Genomic DNA, 13403 nt, shown 5'->3' on the forward strand with positions numbered 1-13403 from the left:
CTGAGGTATTGAAGAAAATTGTTTTCATGACTAAATAAATGCAGTCTAACAATTTGTTATATTAAAGTTTCGGTATTTCGCGGCATTTTAACGTCGTTTTTGCAACTATCTATCTAACTTATGTAGATTCACCACTCAGAATTGTAAACCAATGAGCGTTCATCATTCTTGTTTCCCACGCTAGAGATTTGTAGTGATGAATCAAAAGGACAGATTAATCGAAAATTGCAACTGATGTGATGATAATTAAAAATCTATATATTAAGTCAAGTTAATTTATGAAATTGTTCTTATGATTAATTAAATGCAGTTCAACAATTTTACAATGTCAAAATTTAGTCATTTCGCGGCATTTTTGACACAGTTTGTGTGACTGTCCATCTACTAACGGTTATTGCGTTCAAGACGACGAGGGTGGGAGTCAAAAAACCAAGAATTGATGATTGAAATTCACCAGAAGAAACAGACAGTATGAATTCCGTAGAATTGACTCTGAAGTCTCATCTCATCCTTTGTGGTTTACCCTGTATCTTCCGGTAAATAGTTAACGCTTTTGATTTATATCAGAAAATTTAATTTTGTCCTCAAAGAATTAAAAGTAAGTATGTAAAACGATGTTAAAAAAATCAATCAATCACAGTGATAACCAGACAACTCTGAAATAGGAAGACGACTTTATAACAATATTTAAGTGAATTTGAAGTTGTTACAAAGCAAATAGTTTTGCAAGAACTTATTATATCACTGATTAAGTAAAATAGGCCTATTTACCACCATAAAGCTATATGTCTCATGCTCAATGAACTATTTCACGTTAAAACTTGACTCTAAAAGTCGTCTTTTGATTACAGAGCTTTCTGGTTATCACTGTAGGAAGACAGAATTTAAGAAATCTTTTTATTTGATCTGGAAATCTATTGGAAAATCAACTCATGAACTGGGCCTGTGCAACACTACACAAATGCTGTGTATCATGTTGACTTATTTTACCTATTTAATATCTTTACTGAAGTTGAAAAGTCGTCTTCCTACTTTGCTATTTTCTTGTTCCAACTTCCAACTGAAGATTTGCAATTCTTTATCAATTACTAATCAGTTCAAATATAAAAATTATTTCAAATGCTTTTGTTTTCTTAGTGGGTAGAAAGTACCAACTGGTTAATCTCCACCTGGCAAATTGAATAATCGGCGAAACTGCCAACTCTAAATTTAAACTTGCCAAAATGTTAACTGTCGAAAAATAATTTTTACCAAGCTTGGGAACCCAGCTTTCCCTAAATATTATTTGTAACTAGCTTGGGAACCAAGCTTTCCCTAAGTCATAGTTATCCAAGCAGTTATGAACCAAGATAGAACCTGTTTAGGTTTATAATGATCAGTCTGTGATAATAACAGGTTCCAAGTCATAGTTATCCAAGCAACTATGAACCAAGATAGAACCTGTTTAGGTTTATAATGATCAGTGTGTGATAATAACAGGTTCCATGTCATAGTTATCCAATAATAATATAGGACCTGCTACTGAAATGAATAGTTTTCATAGTGATCTTGTAGCAATCACTGTTTCCAAAATACGTTATTCAAAGAACAAAATAATAACTATATATAGGACCTGTTACAAACATTAATAGTTTTCATATTGATTTGAAGCAATAACTGGATCCATATTATCTCCAAAACTATTGAATTAGATAGAACCTGTAACTAAATTGTCCAGGTTTTAACAGTGATCGATCCCACATCTTCACACATCTTCTAGACCTGTAGCTTGAGTCGATGTGTTGCTCTCTAAATTAAGCAAGGGGAGAATCTCATTCCTTTCAAACCATCCTTTTACTCTGCTTATTCCGGTGACACCATTTAAATCTGACCATTGATGTGCAAATTTGTAGTGGAGAATCTAAAAATTAAAACAATAAAATTCTCAACTTGATTAAGAAAAATGCCAAGAAGATTAGTGGTTAAATTCAAATTGGATTTAAGTTCAAGTTGATTTTATGCCTGTCTCTAGTCATATAACAATGCACAATGCACAGGTAAAATTCGTTCATTCTAGATTTAAGGGAACACCTACAACACTTAAAATAGAAAACAGATTAATCTCAAAAAGTCTAATAGCTAAAAATATGTCATAGTGGATTTCCGAAGAACCAGCAGAGAAAATGGGTAAATACTCATTGAATATCAAATTTCGATGGTTCTCTGATCTACTGGATTTACTCCTGTTTAATTATTTTTTAAATCAATGGCCGAATTTAAAGAATTTGAGAGGCGGTTTAAGTTTAAGCTGTGGCTTAAATATGGTTGGTACCACATATAATTGTATCATATGTTTCAAGATTTAAGCCGGTGCTTAGTTTAAACCAGGTTTTGGCAGATTTAAAACGCGGCTCAAATTCTTTAAATTCCATCTCAAGAACACTAAATGCAATTCTTTCTTCAAATTCAAAAATCTAAATTCTAACACTAATCTCCTGGAGAATTTTGGAAATATTATTTCCTATTTTTAATTAGATGTCAACTTGGGAGGGCAGTCGGATGTGAACCACAATAATTTTTAGTTACTTGCAAAATTTGAACCTTTTTGACTTCCAGTAGCCATGCGCCACACATATTCACATGTCCTTGCTTTTTATGATTGTAACACATGGATAATGGATAATTTTTGTGGCTATTGGCATCCTGCCTTCCTGCCCAATTATTTAACACCTAGTACTAGTAGTGTCATTAAAGTTTTTTAAATATAACTTGCCTGGAATACTATTCCAAGAATCCACAACACAAGAACATAAATAAACTTAAAGCATGAAGAATCCAGAGCTGAAGAACTTACAGAGGAAGTACAATTCCAGATAATCTCTTCATTGGCAACAGTTTCATTACTGAAACCAAACCTTGCATAGTCAGAGGCAAGATTAATGTCCGAGATGAGATCAACAAGGAGAGGAAGAAAAGAAAGGAGCCCCACCTTTATAAACGTTAAGACAGCAATACCAATGGTCTTCCATTTGTTTTTATCTGGAAAAAAATCTTTGTATCTCTGTATTATCCAGGAAAGAAGGGGACCACTATCTAGGGTCTCCTTTATACAGGAAAGACCTTTGTTTTTGTCCAGGTGAACCAGCTTCTCTAGCTGTAATAACTCAAGTCCTAAGACTCTATCATCATACTGATTTGCATAGTTCAGTGCTGTCTTGCTGAATATATGGTGATTCTCTACAGTATAGTGAATGATCTGATGTAGTTCATGAATATCAGGTTTTTTCGTAGATGTAGTTCCTTCGTTCAAAAAAACAATGATTTCCCTGCATAAATCCATATTGTTCTCCCTGCAGGCGGCTGACAGATGACTGCGTGTGAATTCTTTTATTCTATCTCTATTTGATCCATAAGCATCGATGATTTTTTGGATTCCAAACTTGATTAGAGCATCAAAATACAATTCACCTAAATATAATTTTAAATTGCTAATAATTTGTTTATAAGGTATGAAATTAGTTATGGAATAAAGAAAGTGTCAAATCTTTCCCTGGGATGAAAATTTCCCTGTTGATATTTCCCTGCAGTGTGGTTTTTGTGAATAATGTTCACAAATAATGTCACAAATAACTTTTTCTCATATTTTCTAAATAGACCTATGAACCTAACAAAAAAATTTATTTTAGAAAAAACTTTCTTAATCAGGCATATTATTTTCTAAATTCCTTAAAATAAGAGTTTGAGTCAAAATAATCATTAATAAATATTGCTTTAAAATTGTAAATTGTAAATTGTAAAAACAATCTGAAGGCAGGTAAGATTCTGCAAATGATATTTGCCAAACCAAACTGAAATTTTTACATAAATATCATGCAATAGATTGATGATATTTTTAGAAGATCAATACTATTTCTATTTCTATTCATAGCTTCTTTATAAGAATAAGATAATTGATGTAACCCAACTTCTTGAATTCTTTTGAGTTAGAATTGTGAATTAATAGTTTTTTCTTTACCAAAAGTATTATTTGAAAGGGGAAGATCATCTGTAAAATTTTTTTTTAAAGTTTGATGCTAAGTCAGAATGTGTTTTGGGATCAGGAGGGGATAAAAGAAATTGAGTTTAACCTATTTCTACTGATTGGGGTCTTTAGGAATGTTCAATTTTTTTGTTCAAACAACTCATCCTACCAAATTCTCTATTTAGACCCATTTCTGGTGATTGAAGTTTTGCATTTACACACAGAAAGCTTCTTATTTGCTCACCATGTATGTACTTTATTTTAACAAGACATGATTTAGAACCACAATAAAAATTTTAATTGTGGTTTCACATTTTTATCATCAAAAATCAAAAATGTTTGGAGATGATTTTTGTATTTAGCATCCCTAAACCTTCCCTGGGGTCATTTTAGGTGTCACACAAAATTTGGGCCCGATCGGTTCAGGCGTTTAAACATTTATTGGATACAAAGAAACAGACAAACAGACAGAAAATCAAAGTACATATAACTTCAGTTTGCAGTTAATAATCAGTTCCTGGACAATTAGATGAATAAAAAATGTAAATTGTTGAGCTCCAAGTTTTTACAAAAGTTCCTAAAATGAGGTCCAACTCCAAGTACATATATAGTAGAGTGTTATACAAACATACAATTATTACATATATAGTAGAGTGTTATACAAACATACAATTATTACTATATATATAACTATAAGGAATTTAACAGAAATTTTAAAACAACATTTATGAGTTTGTAAAAAGAAACTTACTGTTTTCAAGTCTGATGNAGTGTTATACAAACATACAATTATTACATATATAGTAGAGTGTTATACAAACATACAATTATTACTATATATATAACTATAAGGAATTTAACAGAAATTTTAAAACAACATTTATGAGTTTGTAAAAAGAAACTTACTGTTTTCAAGTCTGATGTATCTTTCAAGTGGATTTTCCGAGGTCCCAAGATAATTAGCCATCAAATCTGCACCTATTGCATAGTTCAGTGCTGTCTTGTTGAATATATGGTCATTCTCTACAGGGTGAATGATCTGATGTAGTTCATGAATATCAGGTTTTTGGGTAGATGTAGTTCCTTCGCTCAAAAAAACAATGATTTCCTTGCATAAATCCATATTTTTCTCCCTGCAGGCGGCTGACAGGTGACTGCGTGTGAATTCTATTATTCTATCTCTATTTGATCCATAAGCATCGATGATTTTTTGGATTACAATCTTGATTAGAGCATCAAAATAAAATTTACCTAAATATAATTTGAAATTGTTAATAATTTGTTTATAAGGTATGAAATTAGTTATAGAATAAAGCAGGCATCAAATCTTTCCCTGGGATATTAAAAAAGATGAAAATTTCCCTGTATAATAATTGAAGGACTGCAGTGTGGTTTTGGTAAATAATGTTGACATTATTAGCTAGTGGTGTCACAAATAATTTTTTCTCATATTTTCTAAATAGACCTATAAACCTAACAAAAAATTAATTTATACAAAACTTTCTTTATCAGGCATATTATTTTCTAAATTCCTTAAGATAAGAGTTTGAGTCAAAATAATTATTAATAAATATTGCGTTATATCAAGTATATATCCTTAAAAATGCCAATGTAAAAACAATCTGAAAGCAGGTAAAATCCTGCATATGATATTTGCCAAACCAAACTGATTTTTTTACATAAATATTATGCAATAGATTGATAATATTTTGAGAAGATCAATACTATTTCTATTTCTATTCATAGCTTCTTTATAAGAATATAAGATAATTGATGTAACCCAACTTCTTGAATTCTTTTGAGTTAGAATTGTGAATTAATAGTTTTTTCTTTATTAAAAGTATTATTTGAAAGGGGAAGATCATCTGTAAAGTTTTTTTTTAAAGTTTGATGCCAAGTCAGAATGTGTTTTGGGATCAGGAGGGGATAAAAGAAATTGAGTTTAACCTATTTCTACTGATTGGGGTCTTTAGGAATGTTAAAATTTTTTGTTCAAACAACTCATCCAACCAAATTCTCTATTTAGACCCATTTCTGGTGATTGAAGTTTTGCATTTACACACAGAAAGCTTCTTATTTGCTCACCCTGTATGTACTTTATTCTAGCGAGACATGATTTATAACTCTGATCCAAAATTCCAATAGGCTACAAGGCGCTTCGCGCCCATATTTGCAACTTTTAATTGTTGCTCAATCTTTCAGCATTTTCGATTTTTTAATATAACCACAATAAAATTTTTAATTGTGGTTTCACATTTTTTTCATCAGAAATCTAAAATTTTTGGGAAAAGTTTTTTGTAATTCTTAGCATCCATAAACCTTTCCTTACAAACCTTACAATCATACAATTATTATAGTAGAGTGTTATACAATCATACAATTATTACTATATTAGGAATTTATTAGGAATTTGATAGAAATTTTAAAACAACACTTATGATTTTGTAAAAAGAAACTTACTTTTTCCAAGTCTGAAGCAGCTTTCAAGTAGATTTTCCGAGGTCCCGGGAATATTAGCCATCAAATCATCAAGACAATGAGCTTAAAAGTTGTTTTAAAGTTTAATTGAGTTCTTGCCATAAACTTAGATTTTTAAATCCCTATATCTTTGCAACCAAATGGCAGACAACTTTGATATGTCAAACAAACTCTATGACTGTTCAAATAATCTAAATTTAAAATATAAAAGGTTTACACGATCAGGTTGCCAATTTACAGGAAATAAAAAACTTGTTGCAAAAACTCAATTCCTTTAATCTGCGAGTAAAGGAGTTTATTCCTATTCTTTCATCACGAAAAAATCTTTTAAGCTTAGTGAAATGAAATATAAAAATTGGATTTTCAAAATCAGGAATATGCCTTGCTCTTCAAACAAGCAGGAAAGTATCAGAGCTTTGTCCCATGCATTTCAGATTCTAATATTATTTCTAGAGAGAGAAGTTTCTAAGGAATATTTATGTATTATGCCACACTTTTATAGAATAAAGGTGAATTAAGATTTTTATTTATTAAGGTTTTAATAGTGAAATATCAATTTAAACTCTATCATATTACTTAAGAATATAAAAATTCAAGAAATTATTTATCAACTTACAATTGGACTGTAAGTATAATTTCAAGTGACCCTTCATGCAAAGAGTTAAATGCCAAATTTACATCGGTAAACTTGAAACCTTCATCTTATCACAGAGGACAGAAAACGCCTAGTTTTTATCTCTAAAATGGTGTTCAAATTGCAGGGGATATGACTTATTTCTTACACTGAGTGTAAGAATTTGGTACAAATTGAAAGATTGGGTTTTTAGGATCTCAACCCATATCGAGAGTAAAAATCGATAATAAATAAAAATACTGTAACCAACATTTCATTAATCATGACGAGGAAAACTATAGTTCAAGAAAGTAAATATTAATATCTCTTAAACATAAACAGCTTTCAAACAAAGTTTTCGACAATACCAAGGATTTCTCTAGATAAATAAGGATACGTTCATTGATCAGTCATTAATCAGTTAACGGGTACTGTTGTGAATCAGACATGCCACTCTAGGAATGAAAGGTCACTAGAATTTTGCCAACAGTCCCTTTAAAATCCATTTTTTTTAAATAATTGAATTTATCTCCAAAATTGAAAATATTGTTTTAATTTCTTTGCCAAAGGTAAAAACTAAAATCTTCTATAATGTGTCCATTCTTTTTTATAGTAATATAATTTATTTTCTATTTCATGTATTTAGTTTTTTACCTTTGCTAAGCATTTTTTCCATTATCTGCCATACATGACGATCCGTCATAGGGGCATAAAACTTATCAATCTCAAGAAATATCTGAATTGGAGTTTTGTTCAGTTCTGGGTGAACTGAATCCACATCTAGATAGTTCAATAATTCATCAAGACATTCCAGGGATTCTCCCTCAACAGCTATATGTAAGGGAGTTCGTCCTTTTCGGAGTTCTTTTCCTTGTTCTGTAGGCTGGAGTACATTAGCTCCATGTGTCAGTAGAACGTCAGCAATCTCTAGTTTATTCCATCTCAGAGCAACATGGAGAGGAAACTCACCAGTCGAATCATTTAAACTTGAGATCAGGCTACCATCATATTCTACCAGGAATTCTACAATCTCAGGATATCCATAAAATATAGCATAGTGGATTGGAGTGACTCCATCATTATTTTTAAAGGTTGGAGATAATGCACAGGAATGTATCAACCATTTAACCATCCCCAATTCTCCATGTACACATGCTACGTGCAGTGCATTCCAACCTGCACAGGAATTAATATTAATGAAGGGCCCGGCGTTGCCCGTGGAAACAAAATGTTGAAATAAAGAATAAAAAAATGAGTGTCCACAAAAATTGTTTGCCCAATCGGTTCAGCCGTTTGGCCTGCTCTACGCAGCATATATATTAATGTCTTGTTTTATTATGTAGAATATATTGATTTAAAAATTTGAAACATCAAAGGTTTAAACCATCAGATTGCAAAGATATAGGGATTAGAAAATTTGGGTTTGTTCTTTTAAAGAATAGCGAGAAGAAGTTTTTTATTGTGCGACGGTTTAAGTTAAAGAGAAGTGGTAAAACATAGTTTATGAGGTTCAACTACTACTCACTATTCATTAAACTTGGACCCTGATGTCATAATCTTTAAAATTTTGAATTCAGATAAAGGTCGAATAGTCCAAGGTTGCAATAATAAAGTTGGTAAAAAATATCGAATTCTATGTTTTTGTTGTTTTTGGAAAAAAAGAACATTTTGCTTATTTTTATAGCTCTAAATTGGAAAAGAATCTTTTATTGCTTTGAAAAAGATAAGATTCTTTTTAAGGTTAAGTTTTAAAAACGCCCGTCCCCACTAACCCTTTTTTATCTGACAAAAAAGTTAAAGAAAAAACATTATGATTTTTCAGTTTTATCAGTTTTTGTAATTTATCAACAAAAATAAGATTAAATAAATCATACCACGATAATCTCTGAGTTCGTTTATATGATACACTAGACTCCTCCTAAAAATACCGAATTTTGATAAAAGAACATTTATCTGTTAAAATATAATTACTTGTAGAGTTGACATTGTAATATGTGAACATGAAAAAATAAAATTAACCTGGGAGTATTTGTCCTGTAAGGGTAGAATGCTTCTTTTATATATTCATAAAGTTCATCACTTGTGAACTTAGGGAGAGATGTAGACACCATTCTTAATTAGAAAAGGTCGTAAAAGTTTAGGTCAAGGAGTATGAAATAGAAGGGAGAAATAAAAAAATGGATGCACTTTTATAATATACAGGGTAAAAATCTGTAAAAATATTTGAGTAATTAAAATATGAAAGTTTTGTTGTACAACTGGATTCACTTCTTTTTCGTAAACAAGTGTTAAAAATTACCGCCATTTTCATAAATGCATGATTCATCTCTTGTGCGAAAAGTTTCTAACATTAATTCTGACAATTTTTTATTAGTTATTTCTCTGTCATTTTTTGAAATTTTTCCAATATGTAAATAGATTTGAGTAACTGTAATATGAACGTTTTGCAATATAACAAAATATCCGCAACATGTATGTATTGCAGAAAAAAAAATTTAGTTTTCTTATACACTAGTATATTACGATAAAACGTTTCACTTGCAGTTTCACCTTTTTTTGGGTGGGCGGGTTAGATAAAACTTTTGCACGAATGTAGCTAAGGTAAAGAGCTACCTCAGGGTTTTTAAATTTGTCGATACCTCTTTTCGTTGAAGAGTTATTATTCTTCAAAGTCAACCCCGCCGAAATACTTTAGTTTTATTCAATAGAGCTGAATTATACATTTATGAAAATGGCGGTCATTTTTAACACGTGGTAGAGAAAAGAGGTAAATCCAGTCATAAAACAAAACGTTCATATTTTGATCACTTAAATTTTTTTTACAGATTTGAAAAACGTCAAACAATAACAAAGTTACAGCAATTTGAAAATTGGCAAGATTAAAAGAACACCCTGAAGGTTGCATTGGACTGGTGTCTGGTACAGTCTGAAGTCAGAATGCTCTACCAGTTTAAATGTATATTTAAAGGGAGTGACTTGCTAGACATGGTAGTTGAGCTGAAAGTGCAGTATTGTAGAGAAAAACTTTAGAATTCATTTTATACCAATGAGACACTTTCACTTTTAATAAGAGCGAAAAGTCGTTTTTAATATTTCACCAGTTGTTTCAGTCACCAGAAGAAAGTTTCTTTTACAATTCTTAAATAACAAAACATGTAACAAATGCAGTTGCATACAAACTAGTTGCATACATAAAAACATGTTGAGGAAAATAATGAACTTATATCATTGAAAATAATTTATTAAAATTCATTTCATAACCTCGCCAGTTTATGCAAATTCTTTCAGCTCTGGTCGCTTGTTGGAGGTTTTCTTTATCTTAATTGTGAAGACGATATTTTGAAGAAATATCAAATTATAGAAACAGCAAAGGTAATGATGATAATGAAATAATCGATTCTTCTCTTCTATACTATTGCTTTTATCGAAAATTTCTGTTAAGAAATATGTTCCAAAACAGCAAATCAGTCGATACTTTTTTCATGTTTTGTCCTGGTTATTTAATAATTGTAATAAACGTTTCCTCTGCTGACTGAAACAACTGGTGAAATATTACAAACGACAAAAGGGGGGTCAAAAGTATCTTTTGATCCCCCCCCCCTTTCTAGAGACTAACTTAAAAGTTTACTGTAACTTATTTTCCAGTAGATACTTTAAGGTGCTTTAACAAAACTAATAGTTTGAACAAATCAGCTTATATTCTCCGAGGGAACAAAATCTTTAAATTCTTTTAATGCGTAAATATAATTTTTGTGTTGCTGTTCCCTCAGAGGGTCATTCATTTCGTAATTCATTGATAAATTATTATTTTCATCAATCCGAAAGATTTTAAGTTGTGACTTTAAAAAAATGATTTTACAGATGCAAAATTGTATTCTACTTGGAATTCTAATTGGCATGTTTAAAAAGATTTTTTTTTACAAAAATCAGAAATGGCTTCATCAATTGAGTTGTAGTGATAAAAAATGTAAAAAACACTAAAACCAATGAAAATTTTAAACAGAAATTTAAAACATGGTTATTTTGAAACTGTGTTGTTTTCCCGAATTCAAATCAAATTACAGAATACAAAAATATTGAATATGAACCAATTTAATGCAAAAAAAACACATTTTTTGAGTACTTAAAAAATTTAGTTTGAGAAAAATATTTTTTTTACCATAGCTTGCCCAATTTTTATATTTTTGAACTCAATAAATTGTTTTTATCTCCGGTTTTCACGCTGATTTAAATAATACCCATATCGATAATTAATAATTTTAAAAATTTTACTTACACAAGTGGTTTTTTTTTATATTTTTATCTCTTAACCTTACTTGAGGGAGCCATTTTAGATTTTTGTAAAAAATGCATTTGAAAATTATGCCTTAAAATTCCATGTAGAATACAGTTTTGTTTCTGTTCAATGATTTCAGAAAAATTTCACAAAATCTCACACCCCTAACTGTTAAAAAAAATTCTTCTGAGATGAGATATTTTCGAATTAATTTACTTGCTATTTTTTTTTGTGTATATAAAGGAAATGAGTTTTAGCCACAAAATCTGATTTTCCAATCGCCATATCTTTGCAACCTGATGGTGTTAACATTTGATATTTCAAACTATTCTTATTTGATCTAATATTATTCATAGTTTGAAATATCTAAGGTCTCTGACATTGAAATGCAAAGATATAGGGATAAGAAAATCAGAGCTTGTGACAAAAACTCAATTCTTTTGAAAGTATAGTTCTAAGGTAGCAATATTTTTACAAATTTAAAGAGTAATTTGCTATTTTGAGCACTTAAAATACTCACTTTCAATTCAATGCTCATTCCTTTAAAAAAAATTAATTTTGCTTCGTCACCCTGCACCCCTTCCTTGCTCGGTGCTCCCCCCCTTCCCCATCAAGGTTTTATTAGGAGTTTGATGCCCCCTTTTCAAAGAGCTGGATCAGCCCCTGATTGGTATTAATTGTATCCTAAAGTTTTTCTCTACAATACTGCACTTTCAGCTCAACTATAACCATGTCTAGCAACTCCCTTTAAAGAATGAGATTGATCAGTGAAATGGATTTAACCTGAAGTAAATAAATGAAAGAAATGGATTCACTCCTTCTTATCCATCACAGATTCTTGAGGATAATCTCTGCAGAGGATGTATCTAAATATTCTTCTCTGGTGTTATTTGTTTTAACTTCTTTTACTTTAAACCTTAAAATTAAACTGAACAAACACTGAGAAAAAAGATAAGAATTTTAATCATACACATAGATTAATCATACAGGCATAGATTAATAACAACACAGATAAAAAACTAGATGTTGCTTTTCAATAACCCTGAGGCAGAAGCTGGGGTGATGATAGTTCTCTACCTGTGTGCTCAGTTAGCTGTACTGTACACTTACAACTGTTTATTAATATTGATATACTATAGGTTAGGCCAGAATCAGCTTAAAATAAACAAATATGCAGTACGCTCTCGGTATAGTTCATGGCCTATACAATTAGTAAAGGATTAGCGTACATCATCACTCTATAAACTATGTATAACCTCGTCGGGCATAGGCCCAAAAGAGTTACGCGCATTCAGCGTTGAATTACAAGACAGAGAGAGAGCATGCGCTGCCTTGGCGGAACTCCTTTGGGCTTCTGCCTCAGGGTTATTTTTAACGAAAACCCCCTAAATCTTGAAAAGTAGACATCAAGTGTTCTATCTGTGTTGTTATTAATCTATGACTACAGGGTTACACACAGAGGATGCGAGTTTAAAGGTGGCTTATGAATCTACAGATATCAAGGTAGTGTGTTTTAACCACATGTTGACCAACTGTAGCAAATGATATTAAACAAAATGTAAAAAAAAACTTTCTTTAAATCTTGGATACCAATAATAAGAGAAATTAAATTATACACGAGCAATTACATCATTTAAATGGAAAGAAAAGATAAATGTTTTGAATTAATTGTAAAAAATCATCATCATTGGAGCCATCTTAACCTAGAAACCCCCAGATTTTCATCTGAGACCTCCAGATTTTCATCAGAAACCTCTAGATTTTCATCTAAGACCCCCAGATTTTCATCTGAGACCTCCAGATTTTCATCTGAGACCCCAGATTTTCATCTAAGACTCCCAGATTTTCATCCGAGACCCCCAGATTTTCATTGGAAATCCCAAACACTCATCGAAGACCCATAGATTTTTATTGGGAACTCCAAACTTTTCATTGGAGACCCAAGATTTTTTTCGATGAAAATATGGCTCCGTTGAGATGTCATTGGAGGTCTCAAATGAAAGGGGTCTACACTCTACGATAGATTGAAAATTAAG

General features: G+C 31.0%; 1 protein-coding gene across 1 annotated transcript; it reads right to left on the reverse strand.

Moving 5' to 3' along the window:
• Nucleotides 1–1744: 1744 nt before the first annotated feature.
• LOC111717116 (uncharacterized) lies at nt 1745–12288 on the reverse strand. Its single transcript, XM_023492626.1, has 8 exons — nt 12151–12288; nt 9111–9203; nt 8966–9009; nt 7746–8267; nt 6461–6541; nt 4907–5251; nt 2753–3447; nt 1745–1900 (listed from the first exon to the last, which is right to left on the reverse strand). The coding sequence occupies exons 2-8, from the start codon at nt 9200–9202 to the stop codon at nt 1745–1747; spliced, it is 1935 nt and encodes a 644-aa protein (XP_023348394.1). The 5' UTR covers nt 9203; nt 12151–12288.
• Between the last annotated feature and the right edge of the window lie 1115 nt (nt 12289–13403).

Source organism: Eurytemora carolleeae, unplaced genomic scaffold, assembly GCF_000591075.1.
Source record: "Eurytemora carolleeae unplaced genomic scaffold, Eaff_2.0 scaffold2350, whole genome shotgun sequence".
Classification (NCBI taxonomy): Eukaryota; Metazoa; Arthropoda; class Copepoda; order Calanoida; family Temoridae; genus Eurytemora; species Eurytemora carolleeae.